The sequence below is a fragment of the Ailuropoda melanoleuca genome, chromosome 1 (assembly GCF_002007445.2).
Source record: "Ailuropoda melanoleuca isolate Jingjing chromosome 1, ASM200744v2, whole genome shotgun sequence".
In the NCBI taxonomy this organism is placed as follows: domain Eukaryota; kingdom Metazoa; phylum Chordata; class Mammalia; order Carnivora; family Ursidae; genus Ailuropoda; species Ailuropoda melanoleuca.
The window spans coordinates 205,565,092-205,588,721 of record NC_048218.1 but is presented as its reverse complement, the minus strand read 5'-3'; the positions used below and the strand labels follow the sequence as shown (position 1 = coordinate 205,588,721).

Genomic DNA, 23,630 nt, shown 5'->3' with positions numbered 1-23,630 from the left:
CACAAGCAGGGGGAGTGGGAGAGGAAGAAGCAGGCTTCCAGCAGAGGAGCCCGATGTGGGGCTCGATCCCAGAACGCAGGGATCATGCCCTGAGCCAGAGGTAGACACTTAACAACTGAGCCACCCAGGCGCCCCTGAAAGCAGATCTGCTTAACCAACAGCCACCCAGGTGCTGGAAAAAAGGTCTAATTCTAATAAAAGTTATAACAATGTTATTAAGAATTTAGGAAAATATTTTATAATGTTAGGAAGTCTTCCAAATCAAGATACTAAACCCCAAAGCCACAAAAGACGTTCTTCTGAAAAGTATAACAATATAAGCAAAAAGCAGTGTGAGGGGCTCCTGGGGTGGCTAAATGGTTAAGTGTCTGCCTTCAGCTCAGGTCATCATCCTGAAGTCCTAGGATCCAACTGGATCCTCTGCTTATCCCTCTCCCTCTGCCTGCCTCTCCCCCACTCATGCTCTCTCTCTCTCTCTAAAATGAATAAATAAAATCTTAAAAATTGTGGAAGATGGAGTAATTATCTTTATTTGAAAATTTAATTGTATCCCACCAAAAACTTAATAAGATTGATAGACAAATATGGTACATTAACCGGACACAAAATAAGTTTACAAAAATCAGTGACTTTTTTTTTTTTTTTTAACTAGTAGTAATTTGAAATGGCAGGGGTGATCCCATTTACAATTGTTGGAAAAACCACAGAATACCAGAAATAAAGTTAATAAAAAAAACTCAGAACATTTAAGAAGAAAATAAGGTTATTTAGGGTAGCAAGCAAAACCAAATAAATGGAGTGATAAAATGTGTTCCTAAATGAGATCAAAATCTTACCCAAATATATGTATATGTTTAATGCAATTCAGACAGAATTCCAGTGCCCTTTTTTTGTTGTTGGACAAAACAATTTTGGAGTTTATAAGAAAGAATAAATATCCAGGAATTCACAGGAGTAGCTTGGAAAAGAGTGGGAGGAGGGGATAAGACTTGCCCTCCCAATATTATAATATTGCATAGGTACTGTAATCAGATCCATAGGGAAATTATAACAGATTAACAGACTCACATATTTATGAAAATCTAATATATGCAAAGGTTGGCATTTCAATCTAAGGAGAAAGAATGGTATATTTAATAGTGTGTGATTGGCTCTCCATATGTATATAATAGATGCCAATCTCATCGATAGAATTAAAGGCAAATCTAAATGCAAAAAAATAGTAGAATATTTGTACAACTTGTTGATGTGGGGACCACTTAGAAAGCTGGAAACTATGGAAGAGATTTACAGATTAAAACTAAATAAAAGGATATTTGGCAGAAGATAAAGTCAAAATACAAATAACTGGGAGAAAACATTTTCTGGGGTGCCTGGGTGGCTCAGTCAGTTAAGCATCTGCCTTTGGCTCAGGCCATGATCCCCGAGTCCTGGAATGGAGCCCAACATCCCACATCCCACATCGGGCTCTGCTCAGCGGGAAGCCTGCTTTTCCCTCTGCCCCTCCCCCTGCTCATACTTCACGCTTGCTCTCTCCTGAAATAAATATTTTTTTTAAAAAAGCATTAGTCAATCCATTCAAATTATAGGAGCCCACTAGAATGTTGAAATTAATGCAAATTAAAACAATGAAATATTTTTTACCCATTACGTTGGCAAAAAAAAAAGTTTAAGAAGAACCTTTGGTGGCAAAGGTGTACAGAAATAAGTCTCATCTTACTAGCAAGGGCGAAAATGCTGAGTTCTTTTTGGAAGGCAATAGAATGATATTTATTAAACCAAACATGTTTCTGCCTTTTGATTTAGTAGTTTTCCTTTTTAGGCTTTATCTTACAGAGGTAAAAGCACAAATATATCAGGAAGCATATTAGAGCATTGTTTGTAATTTATAAATAAAATGGAAACAATGTGTGTCCCATCAGTGGGGAATATGTACCCATGGCATGAAATATACTACAATTTACAAAAACCTGGTTTTGACTCTACACATATACCTGGAAAGATATCTGTAATATATTAAAGTGAATGAAGTTACCCAGCGATTTATTCCCACTGTTGTTTTAAAAGAAAAAAAAATTCTAGGGGCGCCTGGGTGGCGCAGTCATTAAGCGTCTGCCTTCGGCTCAGGGCGTGATCCCAGCGTTATGGGATTGAGCCCCACATCGGGCTTCTCCACTAGGAGCCTGCTTCTTCCTTTCCCACTCCCCCTGCTTGTGTTCCCTCTCTGCTGGCTGTCTCTGTCAAGTAAATAAAATCTTTAAAAATAAATAAATAAATAAATAAAAGAAAAAAATTCTTTACTATCCATATGCATATATAGTTTGAACAAGCACAAAGAACTGTGGTCAGTGTAGTGGGTAACAGCAGAACCACGATTGGAGTAGGGGAAGGAGCAGTTCCCAAGGAGGAAGCTGCCAAATAGACAAAAACAGTGTCCACTACAAATTTTTTTTAAATGGATGACAGGGAAGGGCACCTGGCTGGCCCAATGGGTAGCATGTGACTCTGGATCTCAGGGTTATAAGTTTGAGCCCCGCCTTGGGGATCGAGTTTACTTTAAAAAAAAGAAAAAGAAAAAAAAAATTCATGAGAAGGAGCCAAAGTCCTTTTGAAGCACTAATGCCTGTGTATGTATTATGTCTGTAATTTCAGTTACCTCTGACTTTTGAGGATGTGGCCATTTATTTCTCTGAGCAAGAATGGCAGAATCTAGAGGTATGGCAGAAGGAGCTTTACAAGCATGTGATGAGAACCAATTACAAGATTCTTGTTTCTCTAGGTAAGAAGTGCTCAATTTTGTGGGTAAGTCATGGAACTGGGTCTGGAAGAGGTCTCAGTCACTTGATGCTCCTGTTAGGTCAGATTTCTTGGAAATTAACTCAGAAAGGTATTTTTTACCCCATTGTCCTACTTGTTAATACTTCTGTAAGCATTGCTAATCCTTACTCAAGGAGACATTGTTACGTGAGAATGTTTAAGACTTTGATGTATGGTGGTCAGAGGGCTTTTAGTCACTACACACTCACGGATTGCCATGATTTACATATGGGAGCACTCCTAGCTTGTGTCCATAACATCTATATCTTTACCCTAGGATGTCCCTACCTGTCAGTTTTTACCATGGGGTCTGTATAACTCAGAAAAGCTAAAATATTTCCCTTCAGTGAGATTTTGTCAGTCTATACCCTGAGATAGTTAACAGCAGCAGTTTCTTCATGGTTATGGTAATGGGTGTTCTTTTTAGTCTTTTTGCTTACTTGGTCTTTATACATACATATTTTGTATTTATCAAGTGAATGATAAAGTCTTTGCTTCATCCTCACTCCTGCACTCAGATAATTCCCCAAGGTAACCACTGTTAACCTTTTCTGTTTTAGTTCTTACTGTACTTTCCTCCAATCTAACTATCATGCTTCCATCTCTATTACTTGATTTATCAAGTTGAGGCAGCATTAAGTAATTACTATGAAAAATTAGGCATTAACTCACTTAAATTATCTTTTATCTCCTTTTTTCCATTTTCCCCAAATTTGGGGGGGTTTATGCCTCTATTGGCTACTTATATAATTTAAATTTCTAGATCAAGTTTCATCAGCTTTATATGTCTTGATTCCTTCAGTTTATGAAGATAAGGCAATTAGTTCTGTACTTCCTGCCACCTCTCTGGCTAGCTCCCGACAACCATACCCCTTCCTTTATATTGCAAGGTTTCTAATACTTTATGTTCTTTTCCATTACCAAATATAAGTTTTCTAGGCTTTATGTATACAGTGTTGTTTCTAAAACACATAATCCAAGATACTACATATTTTTCTTGTTACTGAAGGACCAATTAAAGTAATTGAATTAAAGTAATTGAATCTGTAGAGAAATAAATTCCTAAATTGTTAATCCTGTTGCACCCAAAAAGAATGTTCCAAACGTCAGGATCAAATGGATGCGAAATGGTCTATCATTGTAGTTTTGATTTTAATTTCCTTAACAGCTAATTATGGTGAGCATCTTTTCATTCATTTGCATATCTTTGTAGAAGAAATGCCTATTCAAATACTTTTCCCATTTTTAAATTGACATATTTGTCTTTTTGTTGTTGAGTTTTAAGCGTTCTCCAATTTTATATGTGCTGCCAAAGCAAGCACGAGTTTTAGGCGTTCTCTATTTGTTCTGGATACTGGACCCTTATCAGATACATGACTCACAGATATTTTCTCCCATTCTGTGGGTTGTTTATTCACTTTGTTGATGGCATCCTTTGAGGCACAAAAGTTTTTAATTTTTATGAAGTCCAATTTTTTTTGTGTTGCTTGAGCTTTTGGTGTCGTATATAAGAAACCATTGTCACAGAGATTCACTCCTGTTTTCTTCTAAGAGGTTTATAGTTTCAGAGCTTACATTTAGGTCTTTGATCCATTTTGAGTTAATTTTTTTATATAGTGTGGGGTACGGATCCAGCTTCTTTTGCATATGGATATCCAGTTGTCCCAACACCATTTGTTGAAAAAGATATTCTTTCCCCAATTGAATTCTCTTGGCACCCTTTTGGAAAATCAATTGACCGTAAATGTAGAAGTTTATTTCTGGATTCTCCATTGTTTCATTAATCTGTATGTTTATCTTCATGCCAATACCACACTGTTTTGATTACCATTACTTTTAGGATCAGTTTGTCAATTTCTGCCAAAAAAAAAAAACAAAAAAAAAAACCCACATTGGATTTGGCGACTATTGTTGTCTTTTTAAAAAAATTTATTTTTGTTTTTTACATTCACATTGTTTAATTATAGCTATATATTCTTTAATTTTTTTTTCGAATTGTAGTTGACGCACAATATTACATTAGCTTCAGGTGTACATCATAGTGATTCACCATCCCTATATGCTATGCTATGCTCACAAGTGTAGCTACCATCTGTCACCACAGAACACTATTAAATTATCATTGACTATATTCCCTGTGCTGTGCCTTTCATTGCTGTGACTCATTCACGCCATAATTGAGGCCTGTATCTCCCACTCCCTGTCACTCATTTTGCCTGTCCCCTTTCCCTTCACTCTTGCAACCATCAGTTTGTTCTATTTATACATCTGATTTTGCTTTGTGTTTGTTTACTCATTTGTTTTCAAACAAGGTAATTCTAAGTAGATTATAAACCAAAGAAGAAATCACAAGAGAAATAGAAAATATTTAAAGTTGGATGATAATGAAAATATAAAGCAGCAAAATTTGTGAGGTGCACGAAAGCAGCACTTAGAGGGAAGTGTATAGGTTTAAATGCTTATATCAGAAAAGTAGCAAGGATTTCTTTTTTTTTTTAATCTTTTTACTCATTTTTTAAAATTTAAATTCAATTAATTAACATATATTATTGGTTTCAGAGGTAGGGGTCAGTGATTTATTATTCTTATATAACACCCACTGCTCATTACATCATGTGCCCTCCTTAATGTCCATCAGCCAGTTACCCCATCCCCCCACTCCTCTCCCCTTGGTAATATGTCATCTTAACAATATTAAGACTTCCTGTTCGTGAACATGAGATATCTTTCCATTTATTTATGACTTTTAAAATCTCTTTCAACAATATTTTATAGTTCTTATTGTGTAAGTCTTGCATTTCTTTTATTAAATTTATTCCTAAGTGTGTTATTCTTTTTGGCGTTATTGTAAATTGAATTGTTTTCTTGGTTTTATTTTTGGAAAAATACTTTTATTTTAATGCTTTTTTTTTTTAAGATCTTATTTATTTATTTGACAGAGATAGAGACAGCCAGCGAGAGAGGGAACACAAGCAGGGGGAGTGGGAGAGAAAGAAGCAGGCTCATAGCGGAGGAGCCTGATGTGGGGCTCGATCCCAGAACGCTGGGATCACGCCCTGAGCCGAAGGCAGACGCTTAACTGCTGTGCCACCCAGGCGCCCCTGGAAAAATACTTTTATTTTAAAAGATGCTGGGATTTCAACAGGTGAAGATCGAGAATAGGTGTATGAATTTAAATAAAAGATAGTGATTCCTTTTCTCTTGAGAGCAGCCATAGAATTCTTTTGGGATTGAAGTCAGATTTCAGAGGGCAAGGAGGGATCTAGAACGGAGTGACCAGTCTCCACACATACTACACCACTCTGACATTTTATCCCTGAGGCATTACCTGGCTTACCCTATTCCTCTGATCTGAACCTTACACTGATCTCCCTTTAGCAATCTATGAAGCATACTTTAGGTTCTATAAAAGAGATATTATTGAAAGAAAGTTTTACTTGAAAATACATAAACATTTCTTATAGGGGATTGGGGTCATATATTACAGAATCTTGTAACTGTTTTCATTTGCTTATTTCATTGCTTGCAATCTTTTTTATTTGAGCAGAACTCCACCGTGTTTTGAACTCCACCGTGTTTTGGGCTGTGATTAGCACCGTCACCAGTGGACTTCTGAGAGTATTTTACCTGGAGCTACCAACTTTGAAATTTCCTCAGACAGGCATTCCAGTTCTTATTTCTGCATACGCCCCTCTTCCCATGGTATCTCCAGTTGTTTGGAGGGCTGTTCCACCATTCTCAAAGCATGCTACTAGTAAGCTTTGTGAAACCCACAACAAAATACATACTGCTAGATATATGGGGACCAAGACAGGATTTAAACAGTAAACTGATTTAACAGGTCCAGATAGATTAGGAAGTACTGTTAAGATGTGTGGGTAGTTTTGCTCCTCCTTTTGTAAACCTATAATCTATTTTTTGACATCTTGTCTCATACATTTTCCCAGGAGTACATTTTGAAAACTTAAAAGCAACTCAGTGTGCTTTAAATTTAGTGCTCAAAGAAACCAAACTACCCTGTCTGACTTCTTTGCACAGATGATGGACTTCCCAAGCCAGAACTAATATCCTGGATTGAACAGGGGAGAGAGTTCTTCAAGAACTGGGGAGAATCACAGAAGTCAGGAAACATTATTTGCTCTTCTGCTGATTTGCAATTTGATCCAGTTATCGAGGGACATCAGTTTTGGGGTGAGTATTAAGAAATTAGGGCCCTGTCCTAATTAGGGGCCTGACATCACACTCAGTTTGACTCTGATCTTGTCTTCCTGTTTGGCTGGGCTGAGGCTGGACATCTGATATATTCTAGAGAAATACAGTGCCGTAGAGTGGTTAGGAGTGTTTTAGGATCTGTTAGTGACAGTGTCTTCATCACTTGTTGATTTCAGGAATTTCTGCACATCAAAATGGCAAAGTTTTATGATCCTGTAGTCATGATGGTGGTGAGCACTTACAGGTGCATGCAGTATGCCACGCAGGTGCTCAGCACTGTACATGCAGGAACTCACCCAAAGATCATGACAGTCGTATATCCTGTCGCTTCCCTGTATCTACAGAAGGAAGAACTGAAGCCAAGAGAGATTAGCTTGACAAAGGCTACACAGTGGAGAGATAGATGGGTTTGAACCCAGACAGTCTGATTCCAAAGCTTAGGCCCTATGTTTGAGACCTATATTTTCCTCTTTTTTTTTTTTCAAGTTTAATTTATTTAAGTAATTCCTATACCCAACGTGGGGCTTGAACTCACGACCCTGAGATCAAGAGTCACACTTCTTTCGACTGAGCCAGTCAGGCGCCCCTCTGTTTTCCCCTTTTAAGATATGTTTTTTCAGTGTAGTTTCAGCCGACTCTCATCAAACTCTCCGCCATGAAACAGAACCACAGTGAAATGTCCCTGCTTGTGGAGCTCCGTGGGAGCTGAGTTCCCAGGCCACCAGAGGTCACCGTGACTGCTCCCTCTCCTGGTGACATAGACCTTTAGTCGTGCCACAGACAGGAATACGGACTGAATTTTTGTTTTCCATTTCAGGAAGCCAGCAAGCTGTGAAATCAGGAGACGCTGAATGCCATTTCCAGGTAGGTCCCCGAGAGGGCCAGTGCTCCTCTGAGCCCTTGCGAGAAGGGGAAGATGGTTCCTTCGGGCCTGACCGAAGCATCGCCTTGATGAGCCCACACAGACGTGACACACAAGCTCCACTTGCAGGAGCCCACAGCTCCAGGGAGCCTCCCCAGAGAGAAGGAATCCCGAGTCCCGGAACGCTGGGCCTCCCAGGCTCGCAGGAGGCCTCCTCCTGGCAGGGCACCCCGCAACCCTGCGCTGTCTGCGGGGAAAGCTTTTGGAAGAAGGATCACTTAGAGAAGCACCAGAGGAGCCACTTGAAGGACCAGCCATGGCGGTCCTGGGAGAAATTCAGCAAACAGGCTGAGGCACAGCAACAGCGGAGCATCCCTCAGGGTGCAAGGCGCTTCGGGTGCCATGACTGTGGGAGGAGCTTCCACCTGAAGCGGTATTTGCTGCGACATGTGGCTGCCCACGCGGGGAAGAGCCCGCCGCAGTGCCCTGAATGTAAGACATGCTCCCCGCACTGGCAGACCCTCCTCAGCCACCGGCTCCGGCACAAGGGAGAGAGGCCTCCCCGTTGCTCCCAGTGTGACAGGAGCTTTCTGTCAAAGAGTAACACGCAGGCTCCCCAGGACCAGCCGGGCGGGGAGCGGCTGGCCTCCCGGAGAGAAGGCGATGGGGCCTGCCAGGGGAGGGTTGAGCCGGCCGCTGCGCCCTCGGCGGGGACGCCGAGCCCCCCGCTGGCCCGCGAGGAGCCGTCGCCGGAAGGGGACTGGGGAGGCCGTCCCGCGCTGCCCCCGCGGGGAGAGCCCGTTCTCTTGCGCTGAGTGTGGGAAGCGCTTCAGCGCAGGCTCCGAGCTCGCCGGCCACAGCACGGCCCACGCGGGGGAGAAGCCCTTCCGGTGCCCGCAGTGCGACAAGAGCTTCCGCCTGAGCGGCCGGCCGAAGGTGCACCAGCGCCCGCACCGTGCCGACCGCCCGTTCTGCTGCCGGAAGTGCGGCAAGGTCTTCGCCAAGCAGTGTAAACTCACCGAGCACAGCCGAGTGCACAGCGGCGAGAAGCCTTTCTGGTGCGCCGAGTGCGGCAGGAGCTTCCGCCAGAGGGGCCAGCTGCTGCGGCACCAGCGTCTGCACACGGACGAGAAGCCCTTCCAGTGCCCCGAGTGCGCGCTGAGCTTCCGCCTGAAGAGCATGCTGCGGGCACATCGGCTCCGCCACAGCGGCGAGAGGCCCTTCTCCTGCAGCGAGTGTGGCCGAGGCTTCACCCACCAGTGCAAGCTCCGGGAGCACCTGCGAGTGCACAGCGGGGAGAGGCCCTTCCGGTGCCCCGAGTGTGACAAGAGCTTCCGCCTGAAGGGCATCCTGAAGGCGCACCAGCGCACGCACAGCAAGGAGCGGCCCTTCTCGTGTGGGGAGTGTGGCAAGGGCTTCACCAGGCAGTCCAAGCTCACCGAGCACTTCCGCGTGCACAGCGGGGAGCGGCCCTTCCAGTGCCCCACCTGCGACAGGAGTTTCCGGCTGAAGGGCCAGCTGCTGAGTCACCAGCGCCTGCACACGGGGGAGAGGCCCTTCCAGTGCCCCGAGTGCGGCAAGAGCTACCGCGTGAAGGCCGACATGAAGGCGCACCAGCTGCTGCACGGCGGGGAGATGCCCTTCTCCTGCGAGTGCGGCAAGGGCTTTGCCAAGCAGTCCAAGCTCGTCGAGCACGTCAGGACCCACACAGGGGAGAAGCCTTTCCAGTGTCCCAAGTGTGACAAGAGTTTCCGCCTGAAGGCACAGCTGCTCAGCCACCAGGGCCTGCACACCGGGGAGAGACCTTTCCGCTGTCCCGAGTGTGGTAAGAACTTCCGGGAAAAGGGACACATGCTTCGGCACCAGCGCATCCACAGGCCCGAGAGGCCCTTTGCCTGTGGCGACTGCGGTAAAGGCTTCATTTATAAGTCTAAACTGGCCGAACACCTCAGGGTGCACGCGAAATCCTACTGCTCCCAACGAGCCCGACATTAAGAAGAGGCTCAGCCAGCTGTTTGCGATGATCGAGGCTGACTGGAGTTGAGGCCGCGGCGGGCGTGCAGAGCGTTCGGCAGAGTTGATGTTGCCTGGGAATCCACAGCAGCTGTAGCCAAACCCGCCGGGAGACCGATTTTAGGAACGGGGCCCTTTTTTGATCAAGAACGAAAGGTGAGTTAGGAATTTGGGAAACCACACGGGATTTTCTCGTTTAACGCATCACCTGTGATATTTACTCTCCGTTGATGAGAGATATCTGTTCTTCTCACCATCTTAAGTGGTAATTTCCCCGCTAATGCCAAGGTAGCTCTGAAATCCCAGCTTGAGCTAAGCCAGTCCCTCCAGTACTGTTCTTAAAGCTGAGGAGATGGGGTGGCTCTTAAACGTCCACTTGACTCTTTTTTCACAGTATGATCCTAAACTGAAGGTTTAAATCCGTTGAATTTTGTTGCAGGCCTGATAGGATGTTGGATTTGGTTTTGATTCATTTATTTTTGAAACTGATAGCAATAAAATGAGTTCTCTGAATCCCGGTCTGTCTATGTGAATGCTGGAGTCTCATGGCTGCCTCCACGGTGGTTGTGCATAGTTAGTTCCCCCTAAGGAAAAGCTGATAATTTAGCAAAGTTTGGCTCATCAGAGTTGAAGAAGCATCAAAGCAGGGGTGCTAAGATGTATGGGGCTAGACTATAGATACAAGATGGACTGACAGGAGTTGTGAGTTTGGGAGCTGCAAAAGAGATGCTGTTCAAAGTCAAGACAGTGAATGAGATTCCCAGGAGTGACTATCTAAGCGGTGACTAAATCTGAGTAAAGACAAAATAACAAAGCCAAGGGGCGCCTAGCTGGCTCAGTTGGTGGAGCGTGTGACTCTTGATCTTGTGGATTGTGAGTTTGAGCCCCACGTTGGGTGTAGAAATTACTTAAAAATAAAGTCTTGGGAAAAAAAGTAACAAAACCAAACAGCTCTGTCATGCAGCACTACTGGCAACAGCAGTTTAGCATAGAGAATTTTCAAGCAGATGTTAAAAGTAAACATAATACAAGTAGAAGTCCAGGAAACTGCCCCGTTTGTTACGTAAGGTGAAGGTTGAGCACAGAATGTACTTCAGGGAAACAACTGCACCCCATTCAAAGAAATCCTGACTTTCAGAGGGTTCATGTTTCATGTAAAAGACCTGAAATTCTGGGGTGTCTGGGTGGCTCAGTCGGTTAAGCATCTGTCTTTCGCTTGGCTCATGATCTTGGGGTCCTGGGATCGGGCTCCCTGCTCAGTAGGGAGTCTGCTTCTTCTCTCCCTCCCTCTCTGTCTCTCAAATAAATAAATAAATAAACTTAAAAAAAGCCCTGAAATTCTGAGGGATGACAGAAAATGAGATTGTCACTAAACTATAACATGTTATTACAAAACAGTGTTTCACACATGATGTTCTCTGGAACACTAGCTCCAAAGATTCTTTTTCTAAAAAAAAAGGAAAGAGGGGCACCTGCGTGACTCAGTCAGTTAAGCATCTGACTTGATTTTGGCTCAGGTCATGATCTCAGGGTTGTGAGATCAAGTCCGGTGTCAAGCTCCATGCTGGGTGTGGAGACTGCTTAAGATTCTTCCTTTCCTTTTGCCTGCGCCCCGCCCCCCCAGCTTGCACTCTCCCTCTCTAAAAAAAAATTTTTTTATTTAAAAAGGAAAGAACGACATGGGCAATCACCCCCTACACACACACAGAGTCTATGGCTCTCCCAGAGGAAGGTGATATTGTGAATGTATTTGACCTTGGGATTCTTTCTTTTTCACATTTACTATGATCTTGTGGACATAGAGTTCTGCAGGATTCATTTTGAAAAAAAATTACTGAAGAGCAAGTATGCTTGGCTCCAGCAAACCAGCTCTTTGTCCATTAATAGGAATGAGAATCCAAGGAAATGAGGTCTTCAGTTTTAGGGGACAAGGAAAACAGACCTGTAGGTCACAATAAATCCTTACTTGGTTTTAGAGCACCCTCTTTCCTCAAGTGGTGGGACACTAACAAAAGCAACTGATAACCTTAAGAGATGATATCATTTAGGCAGGTTTACAATCAGTCAGAGCCCGGCAACGTCTGTTGTGTTCACGAGACAGCCGCCTTCACAAAGCACGGAGTTAAGACTCAGCATAAGCAAAGAAAGGACAGAGGCCGTGCTGCAGGTGAGTGCTTGTGGTGGGGACCTGGAGAGCAGGATGTGATCATGAACCCCACAGGGGTTTTGAGGGAGACTGAAGGCTGGCGCCTCAACTGCACAATCTCAGAGATGGTAAAAGATCCAGAATGTTTATAGTGTTGCTAAAAACTGAAGTTGTTTTGGAAGATGTCGAGAAAAAGGGTAAGATCCAACCAAACCCAAGTACCCTAGGCTGCTCACACTCAACATGAAAAACAGGTCCCAGAGTGGTACTTAAGAGAGAGATTCTGGAAAAGAAGGTATCATAAGCACAGGTTCACAAACCCTTTTCTATCCTGCCCAAAATAACTAAAAAGAAAAATCCATGCTGAGATATCCTGTAGAAGTCCTTGAATTTCAAGAATAAGGAAAGATGTCTAAAAGTATCCAAAAAAATAATCCTATCACCTCCAAAAGAATAATAAATTTGACTGACCCAACAGTGAAGATCATATTCAAAAGGACAGAATGTTTTGGTTTTTTTTTTTTTAATTCCCATTAAGGTCAAGAAGGCAACGGTCTCTGCTGAGCCATTACTTAACATTATGGAATGTGTTCTATCACTGTATACCTGGGTCATCCAAGACAATCACCTAAAGAACTATTACAAGTAAGAAAAAGATCCTATTCACAAAAGCCCAGTCAGTATCTTGACTCAAGATGGGAACTTAGCACACTCATATTTGTCTTCTGCCTCTGGATATCCCAGGAATATTATAGTAAAGGAATTTTTTTATATAAATCCACAACCATGAAAAGAACTCGGAGGAAACCATCAGCGGACGAGAAAGTTCAACAGATGCCATAATGTTATTGGCAGAATGGTATCTAATGAAGGAAAGTGGAGTCATCACAAGCAGGAAGAGGCAGAAAGGGGACTGAGTCTCAGAGGAGTGTCATCGGTTGAGCAGGTGCTTAGCCGGGGAGCCAGGCAGGATGGAGGCCCAAGACCAGGGCAATTAACTGAAAGTCTGTCAGTGACTAGTCAGGCCCTCCGTCCACTACCACCAGCAGCAGCACCAGGAAGGCAAAGGGAAAGATGGAAGGGGAGTTGCTTAACAGATTTGTGAGTCTGGAGCTCAGAGCAGATGTCTGGACTAGAGAGAGAAACTTGGTCATCAGCATTAAATATTTAAATTCCCTGGCACTGAGATCACCTAGAGCTCGGGGGTAGACAAAGGAGAACAGAGGACCAAGTCCTCAATAACCCTAATAATTTGAGGGTCAACAGATTTGGAGAAGTAGGGAAAGAAAACAAAAAGTAGGGAACTGTGAGATGGGAGGGATCCTAGGAGGGAGTGGTGCCTCAGCAGCCAAGCAAGGAGAATATTCCAAGAAGCAGGACAACAGAGATGAGTGCTGCTGAGAAGTTCAGTTCAGTGGAATGAGAACAAAGAAATGGCCAGAAGATTTGGCAACATCGAGGTAGATATTGACCTAGACAAGAACATTTCCCTTTGTGTTGGAGCAGAAAGGCAGACCTTGGTTGACTGGTGCACACTGTGAATAAGGAATTGGAGACAGGCTGTATAGAGAACTCCTTCCAGAAGTTTAAAGTGGAGCAGAGAAATTGATAGTAGCCAGAGAAGTTACTATTATTGATACTGGAGCAGATTTGCCTGCTAACCGGGAAGGATTCTGGAAAAGGAGGAGAGTGAAGATGTAGCAGAAGACAAACAGCCGAGCAGGTGGAGGAATTGGCCTTCAGTGGAGGAGGAACACTTTTCCCAAGTAACTGGAGGAGAGGGGGAGAGGCTGCTACTACAAATACAATTTGGTTATAGAATTGGGGGTTCACATCTGATGGCTTTTTCATTAGCTAAGAAAGAATAGGGGACATTAGAAGAGAAACATGAAAATATGAGTCACCTGAATCCTTGCAAAATTGATCTGTTGGGAGTAAATTATCACCAGTAGCATCTGGTAGGATGTCTTACATAGCACAAACTCAGTAGGCTGTGCTGAGTGTCTCAAGGGAATCTGGAAATTTCTGACTGGTGTGGAAATTTGAACAAATTTGCATAGCAAATCCCCAAAATTTACAAGAGAAGGGGAATAGTTTAGTTTGAAACGTTAGTGAGAATTTTAGGGACAAGAGGAAGTACTTTTTACAGAAGTCTTTATCTTAGAGGCATAAGCAAAAAATAGAGATGGAAATTTATTTGGCTGAATTGGTGAATGTCACAGATGCTTTTTTTTTTAAGATTTTATTTATTTATTTTTATTATTTATTTATTTGACAGAGAGAGACAGCCAGCGAGAGAGGGAACACAAGCAGGGGGAGTGGGAGAGGAAGAAGCAGGCTCCTAGTGGAGAAGCCTGATGTGGGGCTCGATCCCAGATAGCCGGGATCAGGCCCTGAGCTGAAGGCAGGCACTTAATGACTGCGCCACCCAGGCGCCCCAGATGTCACAGATGCTTAACCGATTGAGCCATCCAGGCGTCCCTAGTAGAAGGCTTCTAAGAGAAACACTAGAATATGCCTAACTTCCAAAATCAGTGACAAGTTATGTACGGTATTACTTAAATGAGCCCTTTCTCTTTCTTCCCGTTGCCCTAGCATTTCTCAGAAAATTCTTTTGGGCCTGTTTTCTGTAAGCTGCATAGTATATGGTTTAAGTCTCTCTTGCTCTCGCTCCACTTACACCTTTATCACAAGATTTCTTTAGTGTAACTAATATAGGCTCTGGGGAGGCGTGTTAAGAGCACAGAGAGCTAGGGTATTTCAATATTCTTTTAAAGTAATAGTTCCCAGGTCTGCCTGGGTGGCTCAGTCAGGTAGGCATCTGCCTTCGTCTCAGGTCATGATCCCAGGGTTCTGGGATCGAGCCCCACACCTTTGACCATAGTTAGTGCACCTTCCCCAGTTCGCCTCCCTTATCAACCCCTTCCTGCCCCTCCCGGTTCCTCACAGAAGCTGGAGGAGTTGCTCTGAGCCCAAGGGAGCCCAAACCTTTCCCGAAACAACGAAACTGTGAAAACCACCATGGTGGACAGGTGAGTGGCGGAGAGGTGGATGGAGTAGTGAATGGCTATGCAGTGACGCACAATTTCATTTTGAAGAGCGGCGATCTGGGGCAGCAACAATTGAAGCAGAAAAAGGAACGGTATACAGGATCCAATTCCCTGACTTAAATGCTGATCAATGTTAGATCTAACCTTGTGTAGCCCTCAAAGGAGGGAGGGTCAGAGCTGTGGAAACTGATGCAATTCCAGTTCTTCCAGTCCAGAGAGCAGGGGACGGCCGGATGCTGTTAAAGGATGCACAGAGCTGCTGAACGCCGCCGGAGCAATCTGCTCCTCCTGCCAGCAGGCGGCGCTGTGGGAGCCGAGTTCACGCGTAGGAAAGGCAACGTTCCCAGGATGCCCTGCGTATTTCCAGGGAGACGGCTGCCGCGGGGCGGAGCTGACGGGCGCAGCCCCGCCCCCGGAGGGGCAGCTATGCCTCCCCGACCTCCCCAGTCGCACGACTCCGGGCGTGGGCGGCAGCGGGGCCTTGGCCCGGCGTCTCGGAGCTGTCAGGTGTGAGCGGTGACATCTCGGCCGGCAGAGGGGGCGGCCGCGGTCGCAGAACAGCCGGCCGGCGTGGTCCGGGCCAGTAGGAGGCGAGGCTGGACGGTGACATATGCAGCCCTCTGGTCCAGCAGCCCAGCCTGAGGTCGCGCCCCGGGGTTCGGAGAGGGCCGTGCAGGCAAATCCTTGCGCTCAGCCCAGGACTAAGTTCCATGAAGCAGACAGAGACTGATTGATTTTTCCTTCTTAACCACCGAGTGTAGGGCCTCAGTGGGCGCTCGCCGAACGCTTGATGAATCAATCAATGAATTAATGAATGGAAGAGTCCTGCACACAGCCACTGATTGTAGTCAGGCCCGGGCTCTCTGAGTGTTGCAGTTTCTCGGAAGCTCAGCTTGCATGTTGGTGAGCTGCAGAATGGGAGAAAGAGGAGCAGAGGAGATTATGGCTGGGAAAAGGAAAGACGTCCCATAGGGGGACATATGATAGTACGATTCTAAATTGCCATTTTAGGCCCTGTCACTTTAACAGTTCTTTAGAAAATGCTAATGATGGTCGCAAATCTTTAGTTTTAAGTTTTTCAAAGAAACTTCCCCCTCCAGGGGTGATAGTAATTCAGTTTCCTGATATTTAGCCTAATTTGAAACAACGTTTCCAAAAGCATGAGAATTAATTTCTTACTGCTTTTTTCACTAATGCAAAAAAAAAAAAAAGTATTAAAAATAGAATCCTTAGTGACCATAATCTAACGTCCTCATCTTATGTGTGAGGAAAGTGACTTGCTACAGGTGCCTGATAATACAACTTCCGTTCCCTGAGTTCCAGTTCTGTGCTTTCCTTCCTCTCCTTCAACTAATATCTGTCGCGGACACCTGGGTGACTCAGTCGGTTAAGCATCTTCCTTCCTTCAGCTTAGGTCATGATCCCAGGGTCCTGGGATCAGGTACTGGGATCGGGGCCTGTATCGGGCTCCCTGCTCAGTGAAGAGCCCCTCTCCCTCTGCCTACTGCTCCCCCTGCTTGTGCTGTCTCTCTTTGACGAATAAATAAATAAAATCTTTAAAAAAAAATCTGTCGGGACTTCTTTCCTTTAAGAAATATAATATTCGCAGTATTGCTTCTCTTGGGTGGTGGCTGCCTAATCAATCTCCTGTTCCACATTTTTCAAGTTATTAGGAAGCTATAGGAGATTTTCCTTATTCCTCTTTGTCACCTTCTAGGGAAAGTGCTATTTTGATGTTCTGATGCTAAAGGTCATTGATGTTCTGTCATTTCTTTCTGATATTTGTAATGTGTTCTTGGGGCAAATAATCAGTTTTCAGTTTAAATTGCATTTTTAGTGGACTGAAACAGTACCAGATGTAGAAATCTCTGCAGATGTGACTTTATGTATTTCTTTCTTATAAACACAGATGTTTTAAAGAGATCTCCCAGAAAGTGTTGAAGACAGCTCTATGCATACTTTATCATGCAGTACTATACCTTGTTGACATGACTACATTCTCAAGTATGTTACTGTGTCCTATGGTATGTACTCAAATGTTCATTTAATTGAATCATACTATCCACTTCAGGTTGTGTTTCTGCAGTTAGAAATGAGTGTCTGTGGCCATTCCACTGACTGTCTCCCTTATGAATCCCCCCATGACACACACGTTCTTCTTATGAAACAAGAACCTATGTATTAAATATTCCACCTCTGCCAGAGTGTACATCTGTTTTGTGTGACGTGTATGTTAACTTGTAGAAGGAGGACCAACAACATCATCACAAGCTCTTTCTGGAATTATGTCACCAAAGCCTTGCCTGTCTTACATATTGAAAAGTCTGGCTTCTCGGGATCCATGTTAGAACCCCTTATCCAATATGAACGAAGGTAGAAGGTTTCTAAACATTTCTGATGAGGACAGGTATGAAGCCGTCCTGAGTCTAAAGCAGGTGTGTTTGTGGGACCAGGTGGCAGTGTCCTTTGATGAGGTAGCCATCTGTTTCTAAGCACAGGAGGAGGAGAATCTGGATGAGCGTAAGAAGGAAGTTTTCACGGGGCACCGGGGTAACTCAGCTGTTTAAGCGGCTGACTCTTGATTTTGGCTTGGGTCATGATCTCAGGGTTGTGAGATTGAGCCCTGCATTGGGATCCATGTTCGACGTGGAGCCTGCTTGGGGTTCTCTCTCTCTCTCTCTGCCCCTCCCCTCTCCCCATCCCCCCACATGTGCTCTGTCTCTCTCTCAAGAAAAAAAAGAAGGGACTTTTCACACATGTAATCTATGAGATTGAGCTTTCTAGGCCTGATGTGTTTTTGTTGAAAATTTGAGAGTAATTCATGAAATCAAAGACCAAGCAAGTCTCAGCAATTCATCCATCTTTTCCGTTTGCTGGTTGGCCAGACTTGATTGTGACATCACGCTTCTTAATCAGTAGGATTCTCTGACCCACCCCTCCAATAACTTTTAAAGTCACATATATTAATTTTTGAGTCACGTGCTGTTGAAGATTCAGCAGTGATTCAGTAAGGGATCCACATAAGAATGAAAGAACGTAACTGTATGGGAAATTGTCCCATTTCTCTAGCCCATTAGAGTTTTCGTGCAGGAAGAAGAGAACATGCCTGCAATTTTGCTATTTGAAAATCATGTCATAACTTTTTTTATTCAATGAGAATAACTTACGTGGGGAAAAACACCCTCTTGCCTCCTGGGTAGGAATGAGGAAGGATGTGACCCCAAGAACTGCTCAACCAACATTTGGAAGCGGAACTGAGAGACCGGGAAACCTCTTCCTGTTCACCTTATTTGAGCCCTGGATTAAACTATACCTGAACTTATGCCACCCCCGGCTCTTCAGTTATGCAAACCAGAAACATCTCCCTCTTGTTTAAAATGCCTGGAGTTGAGTTTCCTCTTACAAAATAGAGTCCCAAGAGACACGGGAATTGCTGACAGAAGGGGGTTTGCAAGTAATAGATACTAAAATGTGGAATTGGCTGCAGAGAGAAAGTAGAATGGAAGGAAGTAATGAGTGTCCTGGTCTGAGACACTGACAGTCTTCACTAGGTAGTAACCGTCACCTGTGGAATCTTGGGGCTCAGACCATGTACCTATTCGTGTGTAGCACTGGGGACTCGGGAGGTAGAAAGAATATTCAGGTGCTGCAGCTTGCTTGTTTCGGCCCTCAGTAAGTTTCGGGGGAAAAAAGAGAGAGAGACAGCTTTAGGCTGTCAGGACCCTTATACTTTTCAAGAATATAGGACAGTTGTTTTGTAGAATGTTTTGTAGAATGGGGGTGTGCCTGGTGTGTCTTCAGGAGTAGGGTCAGGTTATTTGCCTGTGGAGGGATAGCCAGGCAGTGATGCTGTGTTCCCACTGCATCTTGTTGGGCAGCCCGTGATTTCAATTCGTTCCATTACCGATGAGGCTCACCTTGGTCACTTAATTAAGGTAGTACCTGCCAGACTTCTCCATGGTGAAGTTGCTTTTTCTCTTCTTTGTAATTATTAAATATGTGGTGCTTTTGTGGGGACGTACTTCGAAACCATGTAAATATCCCATTCCTCATCAAATTTTTCATTTATTTAGCTATATATATATTTTTTTTTAAGATTTTATTTATTTACTTGAGAGAGAGAGCTAGCACAAAGGGAGAGTGAGAGGGAGAAGTGGACTCCCTGTTGAGCAGAGAGCCCAATGCGGGGCTCCGTCCCAGGACCCTGAGGTCAGGACCAGAGCTGAAGGCAGATGCTAAACCAACTGAACCACACAGGCATCCCAATTTAGCTATATATTTTATATCTGTATGGACTCACAGTTTCCTATTTTATTCTTATTTTATCCAGTGGTTTATAATCCTTTCCTACCAGTATTTTTTTTTAAAGATTTTATTTATTTATTTGACAGAGAGGGACAGCCAGCGAGAGAGGGAACACAAGCAGGGGGAGTGGGAGAGGAAGAAAGCAGGCTCCTAGCGGAAAAGCCTGATGTGGGGCTCGATCCCAGAACGCTGGGATCACGCCCTGAGCCAAAGGCAGACGGTTAACGACTGCGCCACCCAGGCGCCCCTTTTCCTACCAGTATTTATTATGATGCTCTATCCCAAGTTTGGCCTCTGGGGGCTCCCTTACACAGGCTTCTGTGTCCTTTTGACCTGTTCCCATCATTCTTGAGCAACTTCCTTTGTTCTCTGGCACAAGTTGTTCAGGCACATCTTCTATTTTCCCCGTTGGAGCTCTGGAGCGGGACATTTCCACAAGGAGCCCTGGTTCCTTGTAGCAGACAGTGGAATAGAAGCCAAGATCTGGTGTTATGTGTGCTTATTGCTGCTTGAGTGTTGCTACTCCCAGGCCGTCTCGTAGTGGCTTGAGCGAGAACATGCCTATGTATAACACACACATGTTTACATGTGCACTTATTTCTCTTTCCCTTTTTAAAAATGACAGCCCGGCAATACTGCCAATTTCATTCTGACACCACAGTGTCCTTTCAAGTTTTGTCCCTTCTCATATTTGTAACTCTATCTCGGACAGTAAGAAGCTTTGAGCCCATTATTCTTCATATATTTATTTATCTGACCAGTCCCCCTGTATGTAACCCATCTCACGTGACCACTGCCACTCCCTGCCCTGAGCAGATGCCCTCCTTGCCCTCCCCCTGCAGCTCTGATGCTCTGCTCCAGGCACCCCACTCCCCTCCCATTCCCCCACTGGTGTGGATGCTTACCTTACTGGGCTCCATTTAATCATTTTGGAACGGAATGGTTCGGGAAACGAAGGGAAGAGAAGGAGGAAGGCAAGGAGAAGGCGGTGACACAGTTCATGGAAATGGTTTAGCTAACAAAATGAATCAATGTGGATGTGGAAAAAATACACAGGAGATAATGTAATATGCAAGTGGATATATGACTGAAATTAATCCCCGAAAGTGAATCTAGAGTTATAGATTTGGGAGTCGTTTCAGTAAGGGTGACTCTAATTCTATTAAATGAGGAATAGTTAGGGGCACTTGGGTGGCTCAGTCAGTTGAGCGTCTCTCTCTTGATTTCGGCTCAGATCATGATCTCAGGGTGGTGAGATTGAGCCCCGCATCATTGGGCTGCATGCTCAGCAGGGAGTCTGCTTGAGATTCGATCTCTCTCCCTCTGCCCCTACCCCTGCTCGCACGTGCTCTCTCTCGGTCTCAAATAAATAAATAGATCTTTAAAAAACATTTGGAGTAGTTCACTGGGATCATAAACATCAACAGCAAAGCATGACAGCCACGAGCGGATGTTTGGAAAGCACCAGGTTAAAGGACAGCAGCAGGAAGGAAAGCAGCCCTATGCATGCGACAGGCACTGATATGGCCAGTCTCGTGGGCAGAAGGAGGAATTCATGGGCAGTAAAGTGGAATGAGCGCCAGCCCAGAGGGAAAGCACCAGTGGGAGGGCAGCACACGGGAAGGACACTTGACTGGAACTGGAGGGGCCCGGAAAGCTGTTGCAGAGAAATTGACATCTCAGCTGAGTCTCCACCCCATGTCAAGGGGATGGCTGCTGCCCGAGCAGACTAGAAGTTGATAAAGTGCAGGCAGGGGCGCCTGGGTGGCGCAGTCGTTAACCATCTGCCTTCGGCTCAGGGCGTGATCCCGGAGTCCTGGGATCGAGCCCCACATCAGGCTCCTCCACTGGGAGCCTGCTTCTTCCTCTCCCGCTCCCCCTGCTTGTGTTCCCTCTCTCGCTGTCTGTCTCTCTCTGTCAAATAAATAATAAATAAAATCTTTAAAAAAAAAAAAGAAGTTGATAAAGTGCAGGCTGGATAGGCTAACAGAGCCAAGGAGGAAAGGCAAGTTCCTTTTCCACCAAGGGGTCCGTGTGTGGGCTATGAAAAAAGGCAGGTTTCGGAAGGAGGCAGTTGAGACTTCCACATCAGGGGCTCCTGGCTTGCTCAGTCGGTAAAGCATGCAACGCTTGATCTTGGGGTCCTGAGTTCAAGCCCCACATTGGGTGTAGAGTTTACTTAAATAAAAACTTTAAAAAAAAATCCACACATGAGACAGCTGCGCCCCTCCCTCAGTCTCTCCCAGACCACGCACCAGATTCCTCATGGTTTCCTGGCATCTGCTTCCTAAACTACACCCGGCCATTTCCTCCACTCCTTTCTGGGACCGTGCTGGCCAGCCTCTTAGAGAACAGCTGGAACTGCCCTTTGGTTTTGAGCAAAATAGTCCTGTCACTTGGGTTAGATGCTGCTGAGTATGCCTGACAGTGTCTCTCCTGGGGTGGTATTTCTACTATGACCCTAAATACCGTAACACATACACCACACTGGGCTGCTTGGTCGCGTGAGAAGTGTGCCACCTTCCAAGTGAAGGTTACATCCCTGGAGTGCCCATGGTTTTAGTTTCCCTTCCTGGCACCACTGGGTCCTCAGGCTGTTGTTAGGTTTTCGTTTTGATTGTCTCTCTCCCAGTATCTTGTGCGGTTGGTAAAATATGGGAATTCCAGCACCCCGGAAGTTGCTTTTGGACCTAAAGTGGGAGGAAACGAATCCACCTCCTGGTGGCCTCTCTGTGCAGACTCTGATAGTCCCAAACCAGACTCCATATCCCAGACTGAAGTGGGGTGAGAGCCACCTGCCGTTTGGGGACGGAGAGGAAAGGAGAGAGAAAAGGCGGTTAACTCCCACACTGGTGAGCAGATGGGTTTGAAGAGCGTGAGAGCATGGCCGGTTTGGGGGTAAGAGCTCCGACATCTGAGACGCTGCATAGAGATTATACAAGTCCCTTTTCTTAGTCTCCTTGTCATGGTGGCAGCTTTGGGGTTCACGAAAGTGACTGAACTAGAGGAGAAAGCATTGCTCTTCGAGACAGGAATAAGAGATGCTGGTTTGTTCACAGATTGATTTATAAAGTTGATATCAAAAATAGGACAAAAACGCTAAGATAAGCTGAAGGTAGAGTTCCTTTTCAAAGGGAATTGATGCTTTTTCATATATATGATATATCATCATATCATATATGTGCCATGGTCAAAATTATAACTTACATTTAGAACCATGGACATAGACTGTAGTTTTTGTTTTGTTTTGTTTTTGTTTTTTAATGTCTGGGGTATCTGCAACTGATTTCTGAGAAGTTTAAACGTTCAGTAGACTGTTGAAGTTAAATAGGCCACATCACAAAAGAAGATTCTGCAAAACATTTTATTTTGGTTTCACTTCTGGCTTTATTTCAGAGAAGCAAATAAACCAAGATCTTCAAAAAGATCACTAGGTTTCTTTGGGAAAGAACAACCTGTTATCATACACAGTTATCTCCCCTAGTCTGAGAGTGAAAGACATCGGGTTATTCACCAATTTAATGAGAGTTCTAAACCGTCAAATAACTTTTTTAAAAGATTTTATTTATTTTGGGGGCAGGGGGATGGGTTAGCCTGGTGATGGGTATAAAGGAGGGCACATATCGCATGATGCACTGGGCGTTATACACAAACAATGAATCACGGAACACTGCATCAAAAACTAATGAAGTACTGTATGGTGACTAAGATAACATAATATAAACAAACAACAGGCCAAAAAAAAAGATTTTGTTTGTTTGTTTGTTTTTTTGTTTTGGAGTGGGGCGGTGGGGGAGGAGCAGAGAGAGAGGGACAAGCAGACTCCAAGCTGAGTGCAGAGCCCAATGCAGGACTCGATTTCACAACCCTGATGTCACCACCCTGAGATCATGGCCTAAGCTGAAATCAAGAGCTGGATGCTCGACTGACTGAGCCACCCACGTGTCCCTGTCAAATAGATTTTTTAAACTAATACATAAGACAGGGGAATTTTGCATATTGTATCTTAGGTGATGTTGGTCTGAGTCATGGAGATGGTTCTATAGGTATCAAAATAAAGCTGTGAGGCCCAAAGGTGGGACTTGAAGTGCCCTGTTAGATTACCTAATCAGATACTGGACAAGTTTGGAACCTGAGGTGACCCCTTTCTCACTGTCCAGTGTTGTTCTCTCCTGAACTTAGCAGTATAGAGAATTCTCTGATTTCAGCCTTCAAGACCTTTCTG

The 23,630-nt window shown here is 44.6% G+C and overlaps 1 protein-coding gene across 1 annotated transcript in view; it reads left to right on the top strand.

The window, feature by feature from the left end:
• ZNF786 (zinc finger protein 786) overlaps positions 1-10,417 on the top strand; it is a 33,462-nt gene extending 23,045 nt beyond the window's left edge. Inside the window, 5 exon segments of the mRNA XM_034639073.1 lie at positions 2,653-2,779; positions 6,856-7,008; positions 7,847-8,646; positions 8,648-9,858; positions 9,860-10,417. Coding sequence (XP_034494964.1) covers positions 2,653-2,779; positions 6,856-7,008; positions 7,847-8,646; positions 8,648-9,858; positions 9,860-9,935 — 2,367 coding nt within the window. The 3' untranslated portion in view covers positions 9,936-10,417.
• Positions 10,418-23,630: the final 13,213 nt, after the last annotated feature.